This window comes from Sarcophilus harrisii, chromosome 2 (genome assembly GCF_902635505.1).
Source record: "Sarcophilus harrisii chromosome 2, mSarHar1.11, whole genome shotgun sequence".
NCBI lineage: Eukaryota > Metazoa > Chordata > Mammalia > Dasyuromorphia > Dasyuridae > Sarcophilus > Sarcophilus harrisii.
Genome location: NC_045427.1, coordinates 331131170 through 331158677, shown reverse-complemented (window position 1 = coordinate 331158677; position 27508 = coordinate 331131170). Strand labels below are relative to the sequence as shown.

Here is a 27508-nt window from a genome sequence, read left to right as displayed (position 1 = left end):
TGAAGAAGACTTGGGAATATGGGAGATGGGGAGAATTTAGGTAGAGTTCTTTTTTGCACATGTTCAGTTTATTATATCTACTAAACATGTTTTCCTCAAATTATGTTATATTGTCCTTTATGTTGTATCCCCATAGTAGAGTGAAAACTTCTTAAGGAAAGAGATTGTTTCGTTTTTAGCCTTGCATCTACTAAAGCCTAGTAGAATATAGACATATTATTAAAAACTCTATTTATAGTTTTTGTATTCTTTCCTGTGTTTATTTCTGGACTTCACTATTTAAAAATTACATGGATAATACTCCAAAGGATAGCCAAGATAATGAAGGGCCTTGAATTCATGTAATATAACAATTATTTGAGGAATTTGAGATACGTAACAAGAAAATACAAGGAAAAGTATATGAAGTGCTGTTTACATAGAAAAGGCATTAAGGTTTGGTTTTTTTGATTTCCCAGGCCATGAATTTGGATGTGTTAAATTTCAGCTTAATGCCATCAGGCACTTCTTACCAATTAGAGCTGCCTCAAAGTGCAATGGATTACCTTGAGAGGTAGTGTGTTCCTCTTCATTGGAGGTCTTCAAATAGAAGCTGAAGAAGTACATATCAATTATTATGTGGAAGGTATTTTTTTTTTAGTATGTGTTGGACTAGGTGGCTGCTAAGGTCCTTTCCAACATCAGAATAGGTGATTCTATAAATTATGCATAATTTTTGAGGGCAGGCATTAGCAGCTGGGGGATCTGGAAAGATCTCATGAAGAAAATGGTAGTACTTTAAATGAAGATAAGAATTGTAAGAGGCAAAGATTTAAAAAAACAGTACCTTTAAGGTTTGGCACAGATAGTCTATACAAATACATGGAGTTGAAAGATGGGAGTCCTATTTGAGAATAGCACAGAGACCAGTATGACTGGATTGTTAAATGTATGAAAGGAATAAATAATGACGAATAAATAATGACTGGGGTTGATTGTGAGGTTAAATATCAAGTTGAGGAGTTCATATTTGTCTTAAGGCCAAATTGATTTGCCATCAAGACAGGGAAGTGACATTGTCAGATATAGGGTTTTAGAACATTGCAGTAGTCTTATTGTCATATGAATAGAAAGAAGAATGTAGTGGAGAAAAAATTGGTAAGATTTGCCAACTGATGAAAATGACTGAAAAATTATGAACCTAGGTTCCTGAAAATGTGGGTGGTACTCACAAGAGAAATAAAGAAATTTGAAAGAGGGGTGTGGATTGAAAGGGAAAGATAAAGTTCTTTTTTGCACATGATCTCAGAATCTTCAGTTTAAAATGTCTTATTGCTTTTTTGTTTGTTTTTTTGCTTTGCCTAAGCAATTGGGATTAAGTGACTTGCCCAGGATCATACAACTAGGAAGTATTAAGTGTCTAAGGTCAAATTTGAACTCAAGTCTTCCTGACTTAAGGACTGGTGCTCTATGCACTGAGCCACCTAGCTACCCCTAAAATGTCTATTACTTTATGATATAGAACTAGATCTGTGTATATTTGTGACATTTATTTTAGAAAAATTTGATCCCTACAACAGCTTCAGTATGTAACATTTTTTATTTTGCAGTTGAGGAAATTGTCATAAAGATTGTGATTTACTTTTAACAACATAGCTAGCAAGTATATAAGTGGCCCAAGTCTCTTCTAACTCCCTAGTTCATCACTTTTTCTATTATGTTGCCCCACTTTACATTTCTAGGCTGAGCAAATTTTCAGTTTTACCTTTGATTATTTCTTGTTAGGGATTCTCATATGATTTAATGTAGCATTCATTAAACAATAATTTATTGAATGGCTGCTTTATTCAAGATCCTATATTGGGAATAATGCCATAATGAGAAAAACTCATTCTCTGGCATCAATGAACTTGTCATATGCACAAACAAGTGCAATGTAAAATAGATTGAGATAAGTGCACAAATAAGATACAAGGTACATGAGAGTTCAGAGGTAGGAAAAATAATTTTTGGTTGTAAAAAACATTAAAGAATTGTGGGAAATGGTACCATTTGAGCAAAGATAGGATTTTTAAAATATTTATTAGCATTTTGGACAGAGGGTACGTTTATTGGGAGGAAATGTACAGAAAATATAAGATATATTTGTGGAGTTTGGAGAATAAGAATTCAATTCACCAAATATTTTTAAAGAACTTGATATATGTACAGTGTGTACAGTACAGTGTACAGTTGATAGGGATACAGTAACAAATTGGAGGGTGTAGAGGAAGTTTAGCATATTTGCAAGTAAATAAGTTCAAAGTAAAAGTAATTCGAAAAATCTCATGTAGGATACAGCACCTGAACTTTGAGGAAACAAAGGCTTCTAAATGTCACAAGTATAGTACATTCTAAACCTGGTGTCAGGAATATAAACATAAGATGAAAAGGCTAGAAAGATAGATTGAAATAAAATTGTAGTCAAATTAATGCTAAAATAGGGAATTAGGGCACTGTTATGTACATAAAATATTAGTTTGCCAGAAAATAAAGCTTTACATTTTACTCCCTTTTTCATAGCTTTTGAAAAGACAAAATTAAAAAAAGAAAAGGCCAATATCATAGAGGCCAAGAAAAAAGAAAAGGAATATAAAGAAAAAAAGAAGGAAGAATTAAAGAAAATTGTTGAAGAAGAAAGATTGAAGAAGAAAGAAGAGAAAGAGAGACTTAAACTAGAAAAAGAAAAGGTATGTTTATATTTGCCACCTTCTAGAAATGAAATATTTCTTTTAGTTTCAGTAGCACAGATTTGTGTACCCAGGGAATTTTTTTTAAAAAGTGTAGTGCACAGTACCTGAAACATAGTACACTTACTTAGTTGATTATATGTGGAATATATAAAGGACATTTTTTAATAATCAAAGAAACACAAACTTAAATTAAAATTAATTAGCAGCAAAACTTCATTTAAATATTGACTTTGTTAAGTTCTCTTTTTATGTAATTCCTTCCCTTACCCCATAATGCTGAACAAATTTTTTATCTCCTTACCCTATAGTGCTGAACAAACTTTTTAATCTTTATTTGGCATAAAAAGCACTTTTCCAACTGGACTGTTTTCCAATACTCCTCCATCTTTCCCCAGAGGAGTGGTGAGTTTTTCAAAACTAGTGACTACAAATGCACCTCTTTTAAGTTTAAAATTCTAACATTTTTTTATCTTGCTATCTGTATAGCTCTGGGGCAGACTCAGTATACTCAGTTTCATTTAACCCTTCCTCACTCCTTGACATCTAGGCTGCTTGGGCTACAATCACCTTCACACCAAGCAAGACAAGTCAATTGAGGTAGAAGGTCATTATTTTTCCTTTTTTATTTCTTTGTGGTTATAGCTTTAGTTGTAGTATCACAGGGTTAAAGGGCTTGCATAGTTTGCTGATTTCTGCGGCATAGTTTTCCAGAATGGCTAGATCATATTACAATGTCTATGCCTCTTGTCTGCAGCCCCTCCAACATTTGTCATTTTCCCCTTTTGTCAACTTTACCAATCTGGGTATGTAGTGGAACCTCAGGGTTGTTTTCTGGTTCATTATTATGGATAATTTAGATTCATCTAACCTTCTTCAGAAAATATGCAATAATTTGTCTTGATTTTGTTTTTTGAACATAGGAAAGAGAGAAGTTGCGTGAAGAAAAACGAAAGTATATTGAATATTTAAAACAATGGAGTAAACCTAGAGAAGATATGGAATGTGATGATCTTAAGGTATAAAAAAAATTCAAATATTCCATGATACTCGTGTGTTCTAAAGTGATTATCTCCAAAGTAGTATTTGTTCTGTTGTCTTGCCTCATCTTTTAGGGTGCCAAAGGAAGGTCAGATCGAAGATTGTCTAGGCCAGGGCTTCTAAACTTTTTTTACTCATTTTCTCTTTTCTCCTGAGAAATTTTACATGTGCATATAGGTATATAAAATAGGTATATATACATATCAAATATTTACTGATAGTGGATCATAATTTCACAGTCCCTACATTTGGTTATAAGATCCCATATGGGGTCATGAACCACAATTTAAGAAACTGGGGTTTAGGCCCATTTTAACATCTCTCAACTTTCGGGCTATTTCTGTAAGTCATATTTCTGACCTGCATATTATCTACACCTAAGATTTCTTCCTAAATTTTAAGTATTTCCAGTCTGATTGCAGTGATGTTTTTTGTCAATATCTTAACACACTCAGTTAAGTGATTTGGGTCCCTCTGATGATTGCTATTTCAGAATTTTAAAATTAATGTATTAAGACATCTATCTTTACTGTTGTGTGTTTTATTATTATTATTATTTTGGGGGAGTTTATAGGAATCTGAACTTGAGTTTGTGAGGTTTTGTTTTTGTTTGTGTGGTGAATTCCTAACATGCTCATACATTCATCAATTTATTGTATAGAGGGAACTCATCTTTAACTTAATCTTAGGTAGATGTCTGGTTTACTAAGAAGTTAAATGACTTGCTTGCCTATGATTGAACACCTTCTTTGTGTCAGAGAAAGAACTCCAACCCAAGTCTTGATGGTTTTTTAGACATTATGTAATGCTTCTTCTTGATCAATATATATCATTTTGCTATTATTTTCTAGATGCATTTCTTATAGTAAAATTAATAAGTGATGAGACAAGAAACTAAACTAAACTTTGCTTTTTTTTCCCCTGAGGCAATTGGGGTTAAGTAACTTGCTCAGGGTCACACAGCCAGGAAAGGAAGTGTTAAGTGGCTAAGGCCAAATTTGAACTCAGAACCTCCTGACTTCAGGGCTTGTGCTTTATCCACCACACCAACTAGCTGCTCCTAAACTTTGCTTTTTAAAAAAAATCACACAATATGGCTCACATGCTCCTTCCTGTACTTTATAGTTCAGCTGAACTGATTTTTTTCTGTCTTCTTCATACATAGTATGAAAATCTTTTATCTTTTTGTATTTATAAAGATTTTCCCCCATCTAGCAATGTTGTCATTTTTGCCTCATTTCATTTTGCTCTTCAAAATATAACTCAAACATTTATATATAAAACCTTTTAATTTACTCTTCCAGGTTTCTTCTACCATAATTGCTTAATATGGTAGCCAGGAAAGAGAAGAGCCAGGAAAATCTGGTTGCAGATTCTTTCTCGACACATACAGGCATATGTCTGTGGGCAAGTCAATTCTAGTGCTATAGTCAGTTCTCTTAAGAACTGCAAATTGCAGAGAAGGTGCTTGCTAACTGGTATTGATACATATTGTGTCCTGCTTTCTCGAGCCCCCACGCCAGGGTGATTAAAATATACCTTCCTAGAGGAGAAGTGATGAGGCAGGACTCCTGAGGATGATGGAAAAATGGAGTCTGTTTATTTCAAGGGCTTTCATAACAAAAACAACACTGCGCACATGGGGCCACATAAACAACTTGCTATTTTATGTAGTTTGCTGCCTGGTATCACTCTTCCACCTGATATCATTGCTTCAATCATAACACAGGTTGTCACTGCCACCTGACTTCTTAGGAAGGCCAAGAGCCCTTAGGGGAGATGGGGAGCTGAACCAGACATTGTTAGCAGGTTCCCTCTAGGCTGAAGGGTCTTATACGTCGCCCAGTTTCCCCACTGACTGTGACCCTCTACAGAGAAAAAAGATTCTTCATCAAAGATTTCTTTATATCATAGGTCCAGTCACTATCCCTATACTATGTGTACATATTATTTCCTCTTTCCCCCTTCTTTTTCTTTCCTTCTCTTCCTCTTTCCCCCTTCCCCCACCTTCTCTCTTCCCACCCCCTTCCATAGCATTAAGTGTTTAATATTTATTATTACTGTTGTTGCTGAAATACTTCCTTTCAGAAGAACAACAATCTTTGTTACCTTCACTCCAAACCGCAGGTTAGAATTCTGTATATGTAGTTCTTTGGATAGATTATAGCTGAAACACTTGATAAGGTTTAGATTGCTACTCTTAATGTCAACTTTTTATTATTGTTGCTGTTAACTCTTAATTTTGGGATACATTAAGTACAAGTTATGTAATGACATTTCTCAGATATTCAGAAGTATTTGAGGGTATCCAGCATATATTTGTACACCTCTGAATTCTTGCAAAGGGACAGCTGGAAATGTGTAGGACCTCTGGGGTATAAGGCAACTGAAAATACAGAAGTATGGGATCTGACCTCTTTGAATAGTGACCACCATTGCTTAGGAAGCAGCTGACAGAGAAGAGAGAAATTAAGTGTGTTTGATTTAGATCATCAAAGAATGGGAGAGTAGGTCCCTTGCAAGCAAGCCCTTCTTTTGACATAGACACTTTATGATCCCTGTCTCTCTACAGTTTTAAAATTTCTTGACATCTCTTCCATGTTTTCTCTTAATTCTATGTCATACTTGAATTTACTTAAGGACCTCTAGAGCACTTGTGGTTTTAAATTATTTTGAACTACTATGTGAGAATATTATCAGCTCAGACTCCTCATTGCTTTTTTTTTTAAATAGCTTTTTATTTACAAGATATATGCATGGGTAATTTTTCAGCACTGACAATTGCAAAACCTTTTGTTCCAATTTTCCCCCTCCTTCCTCTCCCCCCCGCCCCAGTTGGCAGGTAGATTGGTACATGTTAAATATATTAAAGTATGTTAAATACAATATATGTATACATTTCCATACAGTTACTTTGTTGCAGAAGAAGAATCAGACTTTGAAATAATGTACAATTAACCTGTGAAGGAAATAAAAAATGCAAGCAGACAAAAACAAAGTGATTGGAAGTGCTATCCTCATTGCTTTTTGAATTATAGCTACATAGGATGTAATCATTCTTATTTTTTCAATAAATTAGGGAAGCCTATTTAATATAATTAAAAAATATATATTCATGATTCCACACTCATCTTTATGTACTTGCTCACCCAGATAGTTACTAAATTTTTTTTATTTTTAATTTTGTAGGAACTCCCAGAACCTACTCCTGTGAAAACCAGGCTGCCTCCTGAGATCTTCGGTGATGCTCTAATGGTGTTAGAATTTCTTCATGCATTTGGGGAGCTTTTTGATCTTCAAGATGAGTTTCCTGAAGGAGTAACTCTAGGCAAGCTCTTACCTTTAGAGGAAATTCATCATAACAAGGGATATATTAAGTGTTTACATGGCATAGATACTGAATGGAAATTTCACGCTGTGGCTCCATTATAAAATGATAACTTAATTTAAAGATTTCTTGATCTTTTTATGTTATGAGCATAAGTACTAGATAATAGGAATGGTGGTGGTGGGTAGTAGTTATTGTTGTCATCTTCCATTACAGATGCAGGAATTTTAGACTTAAAAGTTTGGGCTTGTTTTAGGTCACACTAAAAACTATTGCTTTTTTACCACTCAGTGGTAATAGTATGTAATTAGAATTTAGTTATTCCTGTTCTCTAACCAATAGATTAATGGTATTCAGAAATATTGGCAGTATAGTAATTTAAGACATTTTTGTTGTTTGTTGTGCAAATTATAATCATACTTGTAGTGATCACCTTACCTTTGAATTGGCATGAATGTTAATAATGATATACCACTATTTGAATGTTTCATCTTGTGTGTATATAGTTTTGTACTTTATTCACTATGACTTTAGCTACATATTAAAATGAAAGTAGTTTTTAATATTCAATACTTTAATCCATGTTTTTATTTCAATGATTTGTCTCATTTCTTAACCTCTTTGTGCTTTTGTACCCTATATTTGTTGTAGTCAAAAAACCAACCACCAGGTGATGATTCTGGTGATGATTTGAGCCCCTTTTAGTTTAGCTAGAATGGTTCTTGATGAACAGGACCTGCAGTACTTGTGCTGTATTTGTAAACTTCATACATCATTTTAATTCTATATAAATATAAATACCTTGATTAAAAGAATATATTTTATTTTTTAAATGCTACTCTGTTTCCTATTTACATGGAAATAATTTTACATTCATTTAAAATATTTTATTTTCAGAGGTTTTAGAGGAAGCTCTTGTGGGAAATGATAGTGAAGGCCCACTATGTGAATTGCTTTTTTTCTTCCTCACTGCCATCTTTCAAGCAATAGCTGAAGAAGAAGAAGAAGTCGCCAAAGAACAAATAACTGATGCTGATACCAAAGGTCAGAGTTCAATTCCTGTATGAATTAATATTAATTTGTTTTGAACTTTAGAATATGTTTCACAAAGCCTTATAAAAATTGCTTCTTTATTCTAGAAGTTAAATAGATTCAGTTGGTGGTATGGCATAACTTGTTAGATGTTCATGTGTATTTCAAAGATATATTATCATTTGTTGCATATAAATAATTGTTTGTTTTTTTTTTACTGCAGCATAGTTTTGAAGAACTTGAAGATTATTGTTCTCAGTTTTTTTCTCTCTTGTTCCTTCAGCACTATGAGATATTTCTTCTAAGAGCTAAGAAGATTATAATTCTTTTATTTACTCATTATTTTTAATTTAAAGATCCCTCTAAATGGAATCTATTTTTTCCCCAAGAACTTGATCAGTTAATTTATTACAATACTTTGATTTTTAATTAAATTTTATGTTCTGTAGCAGAGCATAATGATAGTTATTACTTAGGGCAGCTTTTAGATATTGTTTGTTAGATTATTAAGACTCCAGAGTTGAATAGTGTTCTCTTCAAATGTTTTTTATAACTTAATTCTTAACTGGTGGTAGGGATTTCACATTAAAAGTTTTATCCTGTCAATTCCAACTTCATAATTATTACCTTAATATTTATTCACTTTTACGGTTGCATTTTAAAAGTATGAGAATGCTTTTTTTCCCTGCGAGGCAGTTGGTGTGAAGGAACTTGCCCAGGGTTACATTAGCTAGTTATTGTTAAATATCTGAGGCTGGATTTGAACTCAGATCTTCCTGACTCCAGGGCCAATGCTTTCTAAAACTGTGCCATCTAGCTGCCCTGAGAATATTTTCCACTCTTCCCTTTCATTCTCCGCATTTTCTCAATAAATAAGATTTATAGAGAAATATATAGAAAAATAATTGCCTGTGAATGGTGTTGATCATGATGCGTATTTTTTATGAGCAGTGCTCAAGATGAAATCTGTGTCAAAAAATAAAAAATGGCCACTCTGTCATCTCTACATCAGGAATTACAATTGTGACTAAACAACTTAATGAATTTTCAATTTGAAGGATTCAAGAACTATTCAGTTTGATAGAATTTGAAACTTTATATATCTCTAAGGAGTCTCCCATACTTACATAATAAATAGACGTTGAGTCAAAGTTGGCAGATGTACTGCCCTGGCTATTACCAAAGTCAAATATCTTGCAATCTGTGATTTAAATCCTAGTCACTGCTTCTTCAGGTACTTAATTAAGAAATGCCCCAAGCCTTAATTAAATGGGATGTTAACATATGCATTGTGTAATTATTTTATATGGTATAATTAGGTATGCACAGTGCTTTATTGGCTAAGTATGCATATGGGATTAACTACTTACTAATATTCTTTTTAAAGATAAGATGGAAAAGAGTAAAAGGAAAAATATAATCAAAACTCTGTATAGATGTTAGAGTGATAGAAGGAAGGACATATTGGGGTGGAGAGTGGTCAGAAGCAAAATACTTGAGAGGAACAGGGTGAAAGGAGAGAATAAATAAATGGGAAAATAGTTTGCATGGTCATTGTGAAAAGAATTTGAAGCAAGTTTTTCTAAGGGAGGCCTAATTTTTCAAATATACAGGGAACTCAGTCATTTAAAAAAATGAGCCATTCCCCTATTGATAAATGATGAAAAGTTATGAACAGTTTACAGATGAACTAATCAAGTTATTTATGGTCATATAAAAACACTGTTGATTGGAAAAATGCAAATTAAAACAATTCTTGGGTACCACCTTATAGCTATTAGATTGGCTGATGGTCTAGAAAAGGAGAATGACAAATGTTAGAGAGGATGTGGAAAAAATGAGACATTAATGCATTGTGGGTAGAATTCAAGGACAATTTAGGATCCAAAGGGCTATAAAATCGTGCTTATCTTTTAATCTAACAATACCACTATTGGGATTAGGTCTATATCCCAAAAATGATTAAAAAATAAAAAGAAAAGAATACACACACACACACACACACACACACACACACACACACACACATTTATAGCAGCTCTTTTCTCAGGGCAAAGAATTGGAAATTGGTGCTATGCCTATCATTTAGGGAATGACTGAGTAAACTGTGGTATGTGTTTATAATGGAATACTATTTTTCTATAAGAAAAGATGAGCAGTATGCTCTCAGAAAAGCCTGAAAAGACTTCCATGAGTTCATGCAAAATAAAATATACTACGAATATACTACGTTCGAAGTAACAGCAGTGTTAATGGAATTAATCAGGTGAGAATAACTTTGCAATCCAATAATCCGAGACTATGCTGAAGGATTTAGTATGAAAAATGCTATTCATACCCAGAGAAAGAATTAATTATGTCTTCATACAGATTGAAGCATGCTTTTTTTTTTTTTAACTTTATTTTTCTTGAGGGTTCTTTTTGGAGGGTGAATCTAGCTTTTATTTCACAGCATGACTTTTATGGAAATGTTCTACCTAGCTTCACATGTGCTTTCTCATTGTGAGAGGGAGGTGGGGAGAAGGGAGTAAAGGAGAAAATCTGGATCTTAGAGTTTTGAAAAACAAATTTTAAAAAATGTTTTATATGTAATGGGAAATACCAAATCAAAAAAAGGGGAAAAAAACTTTCTGTGATGAGAAATTTTGAGGAATAATATTGTGGATGAAACTGATGTTATAAAAACAATTGTGGCAAGTATTTGCCAAAAAACCCACTAAATTTTATTGTAAGCTATAGTAATGTCAATTAAGTTGTAGTGAGAGTTACCAAGAAAAAATTGATTAGAGAATTAAATCTATATATTAGGAAATTTGTAATCTCAGTGATAAAAAGAATTTGTGAAAAAATCCACAAACACTTCAGATGTCTACCCTTAAATTGGGATACAAAGGTAAGAATCAAATAGCTCCTTCCTCTTAAGGGGATATACATACCTAAATATCTACACTTGCATACAGTAAGAAGGGAAAAATTTGTATAGTTTTTCTCTATGGATAATCATTTCCCTTAAGCCAAAATTTCTCATAGAAGTAGTTTTTGTTAAAATTCTTTCTCTTTCCCATCTTATCTCTAAAATAATTTTTTTGATAAGGGAGTGTGTGTGTGATTTGTGTGTATATGTGTGTGTAATTATGCATATACATATTCACATACTATATACTGAGGTTCTTACTTTTAGATTATGAGTACTTCAGTTGCAGTACAATAATCATGCTAATAAAACTTAATTCTCAACACTTAGATTTGATATCTATCTATATCTATATACATTTATATGTATGTGTATGTATGTTTTTAGTGAAAATGTAACCTGGAATGCCTTTATTTCTTATTGAGCCAACAATGTTATTCACTGATCCCAGAAACCTCCAGTCAGACAAATGGAATACTGTTGATTTATTTTAATGTAATAATGTAATTTCCAAGTTGTACCTCCAGTTCATTTCTCTTAAGATCTTTTATTTCCCTTGTTGCAATAGGATATTATAAGGTATGTATTTTCACTACAGAAAGCAATTTGAATAAAGTTAAAATGTGGTAAAAGTTGGCAAGGAAGAGAACCACTTAATAAAAATTTATAAATAAGTTCCATATCTGAGTATTTAGAGCTATTGGAAATTTTGTCTTTTTTTACAATACAATTCAAAAGTATATTGGCTAGATGAATTTATGTGGGAAAAATAAAGGAAGTGTTAGGTCACATTTCCCTGAAGTGAAAGAATCATTTCTGTTTGAAACCCAGTTTTAGATTAAGGATAGAGAACAAGAGAGAGAGAGAGAGAGAGAGAGAGAGAGAGAGAAGAGAGAGAGAGCAACAAGAGAGGGAGTTAAAGAGGAAGGGAGAGGGAGAAAGAATATATTTATAACATATGTGGTTTTTTTTTTTTTTTTTTTTTTTACTTTTCCCACATCATATATATTCTTGTTTGTGCTTATAATATATTCCTTGAAGCATTTGATGATTATTCTGTTGTCATCACTAGTATAGTGAATCTAGATAGCTTGTAAAAGTTAGGAACAGAAACACTGTCATCCTGGAATGTATCTCAAATACCATTTAATTCAAACCTATTTTTTATTTTATAGATGAGGAAACCTTGAGCTCAAGGAACTTATGTGAATTTCCCAAAGTCACCACAACTAGCCACTGGCAGAGCCAGGATTAAAGCCCTAGGCTTTTTGACTTCAGTCTCGTTATCTTTCCATTCCACTAATAATGCACCAATAAGTGTTTGGGTTTTCTTGTTTGTTTATATGTATGTTTGTTTTTGTTTTTATAATTGAAACACGAAAATTCTGTTTCTTACCATTATTTGGTTTTATGACAAATTCCAAGGAGATTTTCCTTTTTTTATCTTTGGAATGCAAGATTTTTGAGACTTTGAAAGAATTTTTTTTAATTAAGTGGAAAATTTAGTGAATTTCCCTGAGCATTAGACCACTGTGCATTTTGATTATTATTTCTAACCTATAGAATTGTGTGAATATAGTCTTTGAAACATTATATTTGGAACTTAATGGGCAAATATTTTGTGATTGGATAGTGTGAAAAGGCTGACCATATTTCTGTCAACCCTTTGGAGAACTATTCACAAAGTGCTGAGGGAATCATTGTTTGAGACTAATGAAAATTTCCTAGAAATGACTGTATTGGTAACTGATACATGAAGAGTTTTTAGACCTTCTTAGTAACAACTTACATTTGGTTTCCAAAAATTAGCATTAAATTTTGGCATGAATTAACTTTGAAATTTCTGTAAAAGAAGGGTTATCTGAATTGCTTGATTTTAATTTTTGAAATAACCTTTCCAAAGGACAAAGTGAAGATATACAGCATTTGTGAAGGATTATTTCACTTAAATGACTGTCAAAGTACATTACAACTTTTATGTCAATGTGTATGTGTGTCTATTGTGAAGATCCTAGCAATTGAGTGAGTATTGCATGATTTTAGGATAATATAGTTTTTAGATGGCCTGTAGGTAGAATGAGTAGTGATAACTACATGTTGTACTTAGTGTGGATTCTGTTGAGGCTTATGAATGCTAAGTTGTCTCTTGAATCTTTTTAAAAGGGCTGCTTTCCTACCCAATATGCAAGCTTTGATTTGTACTAGAATAAAGTATTTATTTCCTTAAAGATTTAACAGAGGCTTTGGATGAAGATGCAGACCCCACAAAATCTGCACTGTCTGCAGTTGCAACTTTGGCAGCTGCATGGCCACAGTTACACCAGGGTATGTGTGGGTTTAATTTTTTTTATTTTATTTTTATTTTCATAAAAAAGGCACATTTTACATTACTAAATACATATAATTGTTTATATTCTAAATAACTGCATTTTATTTTTATTTTTTTTTAACAACTATAGGCTGTAGTTTGAAAAGCTTGGATCTTGATAGCTGCACTCTTTCTGAAATCCTCAGACTTCATATCTTGGCATCAGGTGCTGATGTAACATCAGCAAATGCAAAGTATCGTTATCAGAAACGAGGAGGATTTGATGCTACAGATGATGCCTGTATGGAACTTCGTTTAAGTAATCCCAGTCTACTGAAAAAACTTTCAAGCACTTCAGTATATGATTTGTTGCCAGGTAAAAAAAAAAAAAAAAAAAGATAAAGACAAAGATTATGTATAGCCCACTTTTAGAACAATATGCACCTGACTCCATTCTTAACCATTCTGCTTCTATTTCTTGAAAAGGCTAAGCATTTAAAAGCATTCCAACTGTATTTAGATGATAATTAAGAAATTGAATAGTTCCTTATGTATACATAATAGAAAAATAAATACTATTATCATTACTTTTTATTATTATAACTTATAATTTTATTTTTATCCCTCCTTTTGTTTTATTCTAAATTTGAATTGTATTAAATTGTCTGACTTCTCTTTAACAAACATTTATTTAAAAAAGCTATTACTACTTACAGAGTGATTGTATGTAGTAGGGAATATGATATATAAACAAACAATTAAAGTGCTATAATACTATATAGAAGTGTTATATTAAAAAAAAAAGTACAAATAAAATTGTGTTTGATGTTGTGCCTATCTTTCTGGACAGCTCCTCAGTTTCCTTTGTAGGCTCATCTTTCATGTCCTTTTTCCTGTTTGTGAGTATACTCTAAGACTTTGTCCTAGTCCTTCTTCTCTTTATTTTTATTTTACTTTATTTTTCAAACATATGTGTGGACAATTCTTCAACATTAGCTCTTGAAAAACTTTGTGTTCCAATTTTTCCCCTCTTCCCCCATGCCTTCCCTTAGATGGCAAGTAATCCAATATATGTTAAACATGGTAGAAATATATGTTAAATCCAGTATATGCATACATATTTATACAATTATTTTGCTGCACAACAAACTCAAATCAAATCAGTAAAAGAGAAGCAAAATAAAGTGCAAGCAAACAACAGAAAGAGTGAGAATGCTAAGTTGTCGTCCACACTTAGTTCCCACAGTCCTCTCTCTGGATGTAGATGACTCTCTTCATCACTGGAACATCACTGAACAATTGGAACTGAATCATCTCATTGTTGAAGAGAGCTACTTCCATCAGAATTGATCATTGCATAATCTTGCTGTTGCCGTAAATAATGGTCTCTTGGTTCTGCTCATTTCACTTAACATCAGTTCATGTTTGAATGTAAAAATTTTATTTTTATTGCTTCCCTTCTCATCTTGTCTGCATTGTTTTTGTTTGTACAAAAACTTTTTAACTTAATATAATCAAAATTATCTATTTTGTGATCAGTAATTATCTCCAGTTTCTCTTTGTTTACATATTCCTTCCTCCACAGATCTGAAAGGTAAACTATCCTATGTTCTTCTAATTTGTTTATAATATTCTTTTTTTTTAATAGCTTTTTATTTACAAGTCATATGTATGGGTAATCTTACAGCATTGACAATTGCCAAACTTTTTGTTCCAATTTTTCCCCTCCTTCCCCCCGCCCCCTCCCCTAGATGGCAGGATGACTAGTAGATGTTAAATACGTTAAAGTATAAATTAGATACACAATAAGTATAGATGACTAAACCGTTATTTTGCTGTACAAAAAGAATCAGACTCTGAAATATTGTACAACTAGCTTGTGAAGAAAATCCAAAATGCAGGCAGGCAAAAATATAGGGATTGGGATCCCATTCAATGTAATGGTTCTTAGTCATCTCCCAGAGTTCTTTCGCTGGGTGTAGCTGGTTCAGTTCATTACTGCTCCATTGGAAATGATTTGGTTCATCTCATTGCTGGAAGATAGCCAAGTCCATCAGAATTGATCATCATATAGTATTGTTTATAATATTATTCTTTATGTCTAGATCATGAACCCATTTCAAAAGTTGGTAGCTCAAGACAGAGCTCATTAACTTTCCTCCTGAACCTACTCCCTTTCCTAATTTTTCTGTATTTGTTCAAGGGGCCTTGTAATCGTCTGTAAATCATCACCCAGTACGATCTGGGTTCAAGTGCCTTTTTTGAAATATGCTGACTGATTCTGGGCAAGTCATTTTAACTTCTCAGTTAAGTGCTACTCTCAGTTTCTCAGGAAACTATAATACTAGGAGTGCACAGCTTGGCTCAGGGATTGCCAAGTCTTTGCTACATCAAGTAGCAAAGTTTTCTCACCAGAATTTCCCATCTGTTTAGTGAAATCATGGTGGTCTTCCCTCGACATGCTCTTTAATCCCCGAAGTTATTAGCTATTTATGATGTTAGTGAATGCATAGATTTAAAATTTAATCTATGACTATTTTTTACATTGTTGCTGCCAAGGAAACACCTTGTTTCAATTTAATCTGAGGTCTTTTGATGAAATAGCCTAAAAATGAATACTTAAATGGTGACTTCTTTTGCATTAACCATAAAAACTACTTATTTGACATGTTTAAGAAAACTTCCCTTTATTAGACATTTTTGCATTATATCACAGAAACTAGGAAAGTTTTTGTGTTCCTATGATTTATAATTTAGAAATCATATTCATGATTTTTAATAGGGGAAAAGATGAAGATACTTCATGCTCTCTGTGGGAAACTACTAACCCTCGTCTCCACTAGGGATTTTATTGAAGACTATGTAGATATATTAAGACAGGCCAAACAGGAGTTCCGGGAGCTCAAGGCAGAGCAACATCGAAAAGAGAGGGAAGAAGCAGCGGCCAGGTCTGAATCAAATAAAGTTACTAGAGATGTATGATATAACTTATGATTCAAATAGAAAAGTATTGGCTCATTTGTGACAAATGCTTTTCTTTGCCCCCTGTCCTTTGTGTCCCTACTTTACACATGTAAATATAGGGAGGGAAAACCTGGATTTTGCATTAAAAGACTTGCATTTATTTGATTTTTTTAAGGTATAGTACTTCTGTGGCTTTGGCCAAATAACTTAAAACTAAAACTCTTTTGAGTCTTAGTCCCCCTGTCTGTTAAGGTGGGATTAATATACTGTTTATCTCAAAATTAATTATGATGACCACATAAGATGTATAAAGCTTAAATATTATGTAAATTTAAATCTACTGGCTATATTACCATTCATTTCTTAAAGGGAAATGATAGAAATATTTTTTAAAATTTTGTTTTCTTGATCTTTGGAGCTGTAATTGACAATCTAGTGCTAAAAATAATATCAAGTATCTTCCATGACCCTTGTAATAAGAAAAAGATTCAGATAGTGCTTGTGCTACTCATACACATATCAAATAAACTGAAGCATCTTATTATCTTTATGATTAGGATTCGTAAAAGGAGGGAAGAGAAACTTAAAGAGCAAGAACAAAAGATAAAAGAAAAAGAAGAAAAACTTAAGGAAGAAGAACAAAGAAATCCTACTGCAGACGTATCTACTGGGTATGACTTTAGTTATTGGCTAACTCAGTAATATATAAAAAATCCTCAATTTTATGGAAATTAAATGCTGTAAAATGCCTTAGAATTTCTACTGAAAAGCACTTTTACTACCCGAACCTGTAATAACTTGTCAGAGATTAAATTTAAGTTTTAAGAAGTTGAAATCAAATGAAAAGCTGTGTTTTAAAAATTTGTAAATTTATGCTTGTAGCTCTTATACATTATTATTGGAAAAAATTTATTTAATCCATATTTTGGAGTCAAGAAAAACTTGTATCAATATTGTCTCAGATATTATGGGACCCTGGGTAAGTTATTTAACTGCTATTTTTTAATCCTCATTTTATAGATGAGGAAAATGAGAATAATAAAGCATTTCAGGGTTTGTTCTGAGAAATCAAATAAAATTATAGAACAAACTTACTATATAAAGGTTTTAAGAAATCTTTGCTAGTCTAACAAAAGGAGAAAAAAGACAAATAAACCTTTTAATACTGTATAAATGTTATTCTTACAGAAGAAACAAAAGCTGTTTAATTAAACAACATATTATTAAAGCATTTTATACAATATTCCATATTCTTAACTTAACACTTCAGCAATTAAAGTCAAGGAAGAAGTACTGTTTCTCACCTCCTTTTTAGGGCCAAACATAATTGTTACTGTTAATTTACAGCCATGTTTGTTTTGTAATTTTCTACACACATATACACACACATACCTATCTCTGGCTTTTGCATATTTGTTTTCACTCTCAATTCATGTAAGACTCTGGGTGGTTTTTAATGCTTTGTTTTAAAGGTAGAATCATGGTACATGGCTGGGGAAATTTAAAGTTTCTAGAAATAGAAATAAAATGTTCTATAGACAGTTGATATACTTGACTATATCATTGAATAGTGTAATTACTTATTAAGGGAAGAAGAACGAGAAGATCTTGATACTAGTACTGAAAGCAAAGAAATTGAACCAAAAGAACAGGATCAGGATACAGCCACAGAAGATGAAGAAGAATTGTTACTACATAAAAGAAGAAGAGGTAATTACTCTCTCTTTTGCTCTCTTTTTTTCCCCAGTTAATTTAAAAATGAAACTAAAAATAGACAGCCATGTCATATAATGCCTATAATAAAGCCAATCTCAAAAGCCCTGAGTTCATTCCTACCCTACCTTTGACACATACTGTCAAATCACTTAAAATGTTCACCTTAGTTCTGTAAATTAGTTTCTAAAAATACTAATAAAATATAAAAACAATCTATAAATTATAGAGAAGGTTTGCTAATCTCCACTGCTATAGAAAGTTTCTTCACCAGCGTTTCCTATAAAATTAGTTGCCTGTACCATTGAAATCATAAAACCAATCCTTATCCTTGTCATCTTAATTACAAAATTATCAAATGTTTATCCAGTTCTCAACAATGATGAATAAAATGCTAATTAATCTACTTTAATTCTTAAAATAAAAGATTTTTCTCCTTAAGAAGAAAAGGGAGCGTCTATAAACTGTAGGCCAATAAACTTCAATTTCTGCAAGTGGCAATTACAAATAAGCCAGTGTGACTTCATCAAGAAATCACTGTAATTAGAGTTTACAATAGAGAGAATACCTACTTTGGAGTCAGGAGGACCTGAGTTCAAAATCAGCCCCAGACACTTAATACTTAGCTGTGTAACCCTGAAGTACTTAACTCCAATTGCCTCACCAAAAATGAAAAGAAAAAAAGAAATGCCAAAAATAACCTCTTTTTTGTTTTTGGATAGATTAACTATACTGTTAGATATATTACATACTATATAAGTATAGTATATAGTAGATATACTATATATTATTAACATATAGTAGGTATACCATACATTATAATTGAAAGTTTATGTGGATTTTAGGACATTTTAAAGAAAAATTTCATGTTGTTCTTACAGACAAAATGGATTAAGAGATAAACTATATGATAGCATTATTACTTGTATATAGTTAATTGGATTTTGGAATCCAGAATAACTGGACCCAGAGTAGTCATTAATGATTGGATATCATCTTGGACAAAAGTTCTATAGTAGACTATCTCTGAGATATCTACTTGGCCTTGTATTGCTTAAAGTTTCTTTAAATGACAACGATAGAAATGGCATGCTTAGCAAATTTGAAGCTGACACAAAACCCGGAAGTATTTTACAATTTCAAGATATACATACATACATATATGTGTGTGTGTGTGTGTGTGTGTGTTTTGTTTTGTTTTGTTTTGTTTTTTTGCTGAGGCACTTGGGGTTAGTGACTTGCCCAGGGTCACACAGCTAGGAAGCAAAATCAAGATATAAAAATTTTTAATAAACTAAAACATTGGGTAATGTCATAAAATGAAATTTTGGCTATGTGATATCAAAATCAGCTTCAAAAGTGTAAGATGGGGAAGTTATGTCTAAATAGTTGTTCACCTAAACTTTGAGCACCAATTTTTTTGGAAAGATGTTAATAAAAGTTAGAAATTGTGTAGACCTTAGAAATCTTGGGGTAATATAACACCAAAGCTACCTTTGATATTGGGTTCCCACTCCCTAGAAGTCTTTAAGCAACACTGAGGTTTGTTGGAGAACAGAATCTTGTTTCAGGGATGGTTTGAACTTCCTTTCCATACTCTGTAATTATGTGAACAAAAGTGAATGAACATATTCTTTGAGATTTCTTCCCTTTGTTTTGGCACTATTACTTAGAATACAAGATGTTGAATTAAATGTAATTCACATTCAGGGAAAATATAGTGATTTGACTGAGACAATATTTTAAAGATTGTGGTGTCAAAGCAATGATTTCTTCATTATAAAATTGATTGTTTTATAGCAATCACCTTTTTAGACAGATAATGGGACATATTATATTTGCATTTGATAATGAAACTATTAGAAATTTTAACTATTTAGATAGATATTTTAAAAGTTTTTTCATCCATATTGGAAACTTTTAAATTTTTCTTTGGTAAGAGAATCAAATCTTGAACATAAAATAGAATGACTTGGCTCTCTTTTGGTATAAAGAGAGTGGAAAAGGGAGTATTTAGATTAGAAAATGTAATAAGGACATTTAATTCCTTTGTTTCAAATCTAGTTAATTTCATTGTGCTCTGCATTGGTGTAGGATGGCTTCATATTATTTGAAAACTCCATACTTGTGACTCCAGCCTTCATTCCCAGGCTTGTTGGGATTTCCATTGAGACAAATGATAGAAAACGTGAAGCTATGTAAAACTTTAACAGTGTTGTGTGAAAGCCTATTGTATTCAGTTCTAGAGAAAGTTGTAAATATAGCATCATTAACTATCTTTTTATTAGCAGGAAAAAGAGGGCAGAATGGATTTAAAGAATTCTTAAGTCAAGAAGATTCTGGCTATTCAAAGAATGAACCATTTACTGCTGATGAAGAAGAAACTTTAAAACAGGAACAACAAAAAAAGGAGAAAGATCTTCTAGAAAAAATTCAAAGTGCCACAGCCTGTACCAATATTTTTCCCTTAGGTCGTGACCGCATGTATAGGCGTTACTGGATTTTCCCTTCTGTTCCTGGATTGTTTATAGAAGAAGATTATTCTGGTCTCACTGAAGACATGCTGTTACCTAAGCCTAAGTCATCGTCATTTCAAAATAATGTACAATCTATAGTGACAAGTGAACTTCAAGAATCAACTAAAACTGCAGAGTCTTTTAAATCTGAATCTACCTCCAATATTGACTCTACCCTGCTACCAAGGCCAGTACATAAGCCAAATCGATGGTGTTTTTATAGTTCTCCGGAGCAACTAGACCAATTAATTGAGGCTCTTAATTCCCGAGGCTATAGAGAAAGTGCCTTAAAAGAAACTCTTCTACAAGAAAAAAGTAGAATTTATGAACAACTGGCCAGTTTTTCTGAGGAAAAATTTCATATTCCAGGTAAAGTTGTACTAAAGATATTTTATTTTTGATTTTCAAAACTCTAGTTTTAAAAAATAGTTATTAAACTTAGTTTTTATCTATGTTTTGTTACTACCGTTTTAAAAATTTTATTAATCTATGTACCACAGTTATTTCCCTTTACTATTGGACTCTTCCTTATAACAAAAATACAAATCTTTTATTTGATTGTCATATGCCATATAACTCAACCATAATTCCATTGTTCCTTGCTAAGTTGAAGGTAGGTTTTAATGTTCTTTAATTTACACTATTGTAGTCACTTTAGGTTGTTTTTTCTAGTAGTGTTTTCTTCACTTTGCATGTTAATCTAAACTCTTCATCAGTGGTATCAAATGCAAATAGAAATATATAAAGATCACTGTTGGCTTGTATTGAATTAGAAAACCATATGAACACTATTTATGTTTTATCACATTTTTAATTAGTTTGTTAGATATTCTCAACTACATTTCAATCTGGTTTGGGCCATGTTCAGGAGAGATGTGGAGCACATGGTTGACACTCTTGTTTTAAAGGATTAGTTTTGAAGAAGTCCTTTTGATCAGCTTCCTGCATGTTAAGTTTTCTAACTTAAATTTTTTTAAAGTTTATTTGGAAATTTTTCATTTAAGATGACAGTGTGAAAGGTCATACAAAAAATGTCTAGTTAGCAGATGTCTGAGAAGGACCCATTAAAAATCCATGATAAAGAAAACTAAAAGGAACTAATCCAATTAAGAATAACACAAAACATTTTCTCATGTCAGGGAGAAAAGCCACAATAGGGACCCCATGTACATTCTCCCAAATACTAGTTAACTAGTACTTTAAACAAGAAATAGTAAGCCAATTGGGCATCTGGGGAAAGCAAAATGACTTCTGGGGACAGTTCTTTATTGAGAATTGTGCAAGGAGAAGATATATTGACCAAGACCAAAACCCAAAGTTAAACAGTAGGAGACACTGGATAAATTAAAGGTTGTGAAAGCTGGAGTTAAGGAGAAGATGAGGAAAAAAAAGTGGGGGGTAGGTATTCTTCTCAAAGACTTTAGCTTCAAAGGGAAGAAGAGATCTGGGATGATAGGGATGAAAGGTAAAGATTTTTGTTTTTTCAGAATGAGAGAGACATGGGTGTATTTGTTTTCAGGAAAGAGCAAGCCAGCAAGCAGGGATATCCTAAGTGATAGAATAGGTATGATGATCAAAAATTTTGATATTTTTGAATGAGTATGATCATCTTTGCAGCTTAAGTGAGGTGAAAAACTAGTAATTTTTTGGAAATATTTGAATAAAGAAAATTTATGATAAACTCTTTTAGTATGGAGGCAAACATTTAAGAGGAGAAAAAAATTTTAAGCTATATACCTAATTCATTGAGGAAAGTGATTTCATATACCTAACTTTTGAGGAAAGTGATTTTAGATAATGGCTACTAGGATTTTTGATTCAGTGGAAATATGAATAATGTTATCTTAAATAAGGAGAAATTACTAAATAATAGAAGAGGAAAAGCTGGGATGTGACACCGAGGAGCAAGGAAGAGTCTTAACTCCCTATCACTCAAGCAGTAAGCCAAAGAATATGCATAAAGGTCCAACTGGTACTAAAAAGAATGTCCAGAGAGGCTGTCATGAAAGAGCTAAGTTTCAGTAATAACTAGCAGAAGGAAGGAATGAAAGAGAAAAAGATGCTGAATAAAAGGAAGTTTATTGCTTATGGAACAGGCTGTATACATACAATAACTATAAGCAGTCTCAGAGTAAACAATAAATTTTAAAAAAGACAGCCACAAGAACAAGAAGAAATGAAAAAAGTGAAATGATTGTTGCATAAGAAAAAAAAAATTGAAAGGTACCTAAATCAATTAGAAGAAAATCAAAAATGAAGCCATCAGAACTCAATGAGTTCATAGATACACTAGAAAATAAGCAAACAAAATATTGAAAAACTACAAGACTATTAAGCCATTTGTTCTGGATTTTGCACTGTGCTGGAAAATAGGTAGGTAGATCACTTAAGAGGAGGGAGGGAAACATGGGATTCAAGAAATCATTAAAAACTGCTTAAAACAATTCAAACTGGAAATCAAAGTTAAAACTAAAATTTACCTCCTAACAGAGAAACATCAAAATTGAAGTACCACAGTTAGCCAGAGAACCAGTCAAGAACAACTAAAAAGAACTCAAATTGAAACATGAAATTCTGGAAGGCAAAATATGAAGGCTTATAACCAATAATAAATAACCTGTTAAACTAAATACTAGGGAAAATGAACCTTTAATAGAACAATTAACTTTTTCATTCATGATGAGCTAAGCAGAAACTATGAAATGCAAACACTGGTATAAAAAGATACCAAGATAAATACATTTGAGTAATTAGAAGAGGTTCATGGATGAAAAAGTACTTACATTATAATGAGGGAGAAGAGACAGGTCTCTTTAGAATCCTAAAGTTTTCAAAAATAACAAAGAAAGGCAAGCATTCATTTACTTTACTTTGTTATGGTTGATGGAGGGGGTGAAGTTAAATAAGGGAAAGCAATATACCAAAGAAAATTAAAGAATGAACAGTTCATTTAGATAATATTAGGCAAGAAAAGGAATTTATGAACCTAAAAGGGGAGGGGGCTATCTGATTTCAAATCAAGTTAGTAAACATTTATTAATTTCAGACAATGCCAAATTCTCTTGGTCCCAAGGTTAGCTGGGACTTGAAAGAAGCAATTCCACATATGGGGCATAGCCACTGAAAAATGCCCTGAGTTGGATACTCAAAGTATATCAAAGAGTTCAGTGTTGTATGAAGATGTAAGATCATCAGAAAGATAGGAATGGGCTGGATTTTCAAAGATTATATCTTTCATCCTTAATAGTAATAATTACATTATCTCATTCACAACCTTGATATATATAAGGGTTGAAAACAGTTTGAAGTAAGAAAAAAAGTACTAAATTTAATAAAAGGTAGGTACTAGGAAAAGAAAATAAAGGAGAGTAGAATTGTAGAGGGAATAGTGAACAAGGACAATAAACTTTAGCTTCAGAAGATTGATTATAAAGTAGGGAATCAAAGAAACAAAGTGGAAGAATCAAAAAACAAAGGTCTGAACTTGGAGTGAAAAGAGGAGAGGCAAAAAGAATAGTACTAATTGACTTCAGTTTTAGCATCTTAATATTGATCATGTTCTTTTCTTTCTCTATTCCCTTTGTATTTGTAAAGAAGGGAGTAAGGAGAAAAAGGAAAATTATAGCATGAAATAAGTAAATACATAAATAAGTCATAATAGAGAACCCTCAATGAGATGAACTCATTAAATGTGAGAGAAGATAGCAGAATGGATTAGCATTTAACATAAGAAATATACTTGGTACAGAGATTTACACTTTTAACTGAAAGGCCAGAATCGAGTTTTATTATATAATTCAAACAATTTTTATAAAGCAGGGAAAATGATTATTAGCTTAAAAGTTAACAGTAAAAAAAAAAAAAAAAAAAAAAAAAAAAAGATATGAGGAAAAATGTATTTTCCTTAAAAGATAGCACACATAATTTATAAAATAGAATTAGTACTAAATTTGTATATCTTTCAAGTGGCATAACATCTAAGTAATTTTTTAAAAATTATACAGAGAAATTATAGCAAATCTGTAATACATGAGGACTATTAAGTGTCCCCTTTCAAAATCTGAACAAATCTAACAAGATTAAACAAGAAAGAAATTAATCACTCCAGAATGTTACATGTGATCTGTAGTGATTTTTACTGGATGATAATACAAAACAGAGATATTTCTCAGCCTTTTATCCCACCTTTACAAATAATGTAATGTAATAATGTAATTTTAATATATTAAAAACTGTTAAGAACCACAGTGTGAAGGGACAGGTCAGTTCTCCAAAAGCCCCCACAGCTGTGAATTATAACAACCCTGAAAGAATTGCAAATAAACCTTTACTGTCACATATGTTGTTTGTGGGTTGGGAATGAAATAAATTGAGGCAAGAGGGAAGAGAATGCAACTGCCTCTTAGTCTCCTTGTATCATCCTCTCACATCTAGTGGGAGGTGGCTCCTGTAGCATCCAGCAGCCTCTAGCAGGTTGCTCCCATAGCAAAAAAACCTCATCAACAAATGCAGAAAAGTCAATATATCAATAAAAATACATCTTTTACTAACCATGAGAAAAATATCAGTAGACAATAATTTGGGAAAATGTTTTAAACAAGTAGAAACTAAATAATTTAATTCTAAAGAATTATTAGGTAAAGGAATAAGTCATGGAAAGAATTAAATTTGGGCAGCTAGGTGGTGCAGTGGATAGAGCACCAGCCCTGAGTTCAAATTTGATCTCAAAAAAAAAGAAAAGAAAGAAAAGAAAAAAATAAAATAACATGATATGTAAAGATAAAAAGGTTTTAACAAAAGAAAAGCCCCATTATATTAAAAATATATATTGAAAAACCTGGGTACTAATGGCTATGTCTTAAAACCAACAGGCCTTTCAAACAATTAGGGATAAAAATGAGTGCTTTTCTCACATCTCTATTGACTTAAAAAAAAAAAAATAAGACAAGTTGAAAACTTTTTTGTAGGCGATTTATTTTAACAACCTTAGCGTGTATTTACTTGAAAATTAATTGAAACAATAATTTAACCAATATAAAAAAATAAACATTAGCCTTTATATTATTGACAAAAACAGTAGGAAAAAAGGATACTTTTTTTTCTGAGACAATTGGGGTTAAATGATTTACCCAGGGTCACACAGCTAGGAAATGTTAACTGTTAAGATGGGCAGATTTGAACTCAGGTCCTCCATCTAGCTGCCTCCAAGCATAAAAATATTAATTATAAAATGTATAATATTTGGGAGTACAGCTACAAAAGCATACACAAGAAGTTATAGAAAATATCTATGAAACATTTCTATAGAAATAAAGGTAGATTTAAATAGTTGTAAATTAATTCTTTATGATTGTGCTCCATTAATATAAAAAAATAGTAATAGTGGAAGTAATTTTCATATTTGATAATATTCTGATAACACTACCAAAGTTAATTTTATGGAGCTAGAGAAAATTACCAATCTCAAATCTTTAATATAGGCATTATCCTTCATTTCTTTTCTTCTCCATCTTGATCATCAAAAATTTAATTATATGACTTTTGTAGATTTGTCCCTCCAGTATAGAAAATCCTCAATTGAATGAGATGTGTTCAGAAGTTTAGTTTTAGATTAAATGTTTGGGATTCAGCATTGCGTTTTTTCTCTGCATAACAGTAAACCAGTTCAGCTCTACAGGTTCTATCCTATTAAGATTCTTTTCTTTGCCTCCTGCACATATACTACTGAAAAAAACAGAAACTGTGTTGACTTAGGTCCACCACAAATTTATGCTGTATAACTAGACTCTCACTTCTATAAGGCAGTTTTTTTACACCTCCCTAATTCACATACTCTCACAGTGGTTCTTCTCAAATTTCCCAAATCTCCTTACCCTCTCAGCAAAGAACCTTGTTTCATATTTTACTAAAACAATTGAGCCTGTTCAATGAGAACTCCCTTTTTGTCCTTATCTCACATCATCCAGAAGACTCAGTCACCTCTATCATATGAAGAAGTGGCCTATATACCAAGGCAAACAACTCTATCTGCACATTCCATCCCAGCTTCTCCAGCATTTTTCCCCCTTTAATGTAGCTATTCTCATTTATTTTCAGTCCTGGCTACAGGCTGCTTCTCTTCTGCTTTACAAACTATCCACTCCCCATTTACTATTATCCCACTTATCTCTCCTTTTTTGTAGCCAAATTCTCGATCTCCACTTTCTTTCTTCTCATCCTCTTAATTCCCTGTAGTCTCTTTCAACCAAAACTAGAGTCTTCACAATTATTAGAACTATCTTTTGGTATGATAATTTTTTTTTTAGTCCTTATCACTTCACTTCTCTGTAGCATTTGATCCTGTTAATTGCTACCTTCTTGATACTCTTTTTAAGATTTTTATAATCCTGCTTTTTCCTGGTTTTCCTCTCATCTATTTTGACCAATCCTTGTCATTCTCCTTTGCTATTCCTTTAGGCCACTTAGGCAAAACTTGAGTATCTCTGCTCTGTATTGCTTTTTCCCGAAATAAGACCCTTTATCTCTTAGTTTTGGACATTTTCTCTGAATACTTTGCCTCCTCATCTCTGCCTACTGGCTTCCTAGTAGAATCACAATTCTAGTACCTAACTCTTACTGTATTTTTTCTCCTCCATTATAATGTTCAAGGATTGTTTTCAACTTTTCTTTGTGTTCCCAATACTTTTTACAGTGCCTCCAGCAGTCACCTAATACTTGTTTACTTTGAGGTAGTGTTAAAGGTTCCTAAGTCAGATTCTCATTTGAATATTAGAGCATTATAGTTCTCAAAAAACTATATAATATCTATTATTTATTCCTAGTTACAATTGGAACTGTGAGAATACATTTCCCTTAATTGCAGTATTTTTCTTTGTTCACTTCCACCTCATCCCACCTCCTACCCAGAACAGATAAAATAAATGAACTCTTCTAAGCCGAAAGTGGGTAGTAGGAGTGGGATTTCTATTTCAAAGAGAACTAGCA

The 27508-nt window shown here is 32.2% G+C and overlaps 1 protein-coding gene across 6 annotated transcripts in view; it reads left to right on the top strand.

Annotated features, from left to right (window-relative positions):
* Window positions 1-27508, top strand: part of BAZ1A (bromodomain adjacent to zinc finger domain 1A) — a 198075-nt gene that overhangs the window by 150708 nt on the left and 19859 nt on the right. For 4 of the 6 annotated variants that reach the window (XM_031952855.1, XM_031952854.1, XM_031952853.1 and 1 more), the window contains 10 exons: window positions 2542-2708; window positions 3632-3727; window positions 6939-7077; window positions 7975-8121; window positions 13253-13348; window positions 13483-13707; window positions 16114-16279; window positions 16853-16966; window positions 17884-18005; window positions 20297-20893. In XM_031952855.1, the coding sequence (XP_031808715.1) occupies window positions 2542-2708; window positions 3632-3727; window positions 6939-7077; window positions 7975-8121; window positions 13253-13348; window positions 13483-13707; window positions 16114-16279; window positions 16853-16966; window positions 17884-18005; window positions 20297-20893 (1869 nt within the window). The remainder of the gene's footprint in view (window positions 1-2541; window positions 2709-3631; window positions 3728-6938; window positions 7078-7974; window positions 8122-13252; window positions 13349-13482; window positions 13708-16113; window positions 16280-16852; window positions 16967-17883; window positions 18006-20296; window positions 20894-27508) is intronic. The other 2 variants (XM_031952856.1, XM_031952858.1) reach the window with 1 other exon arrangement.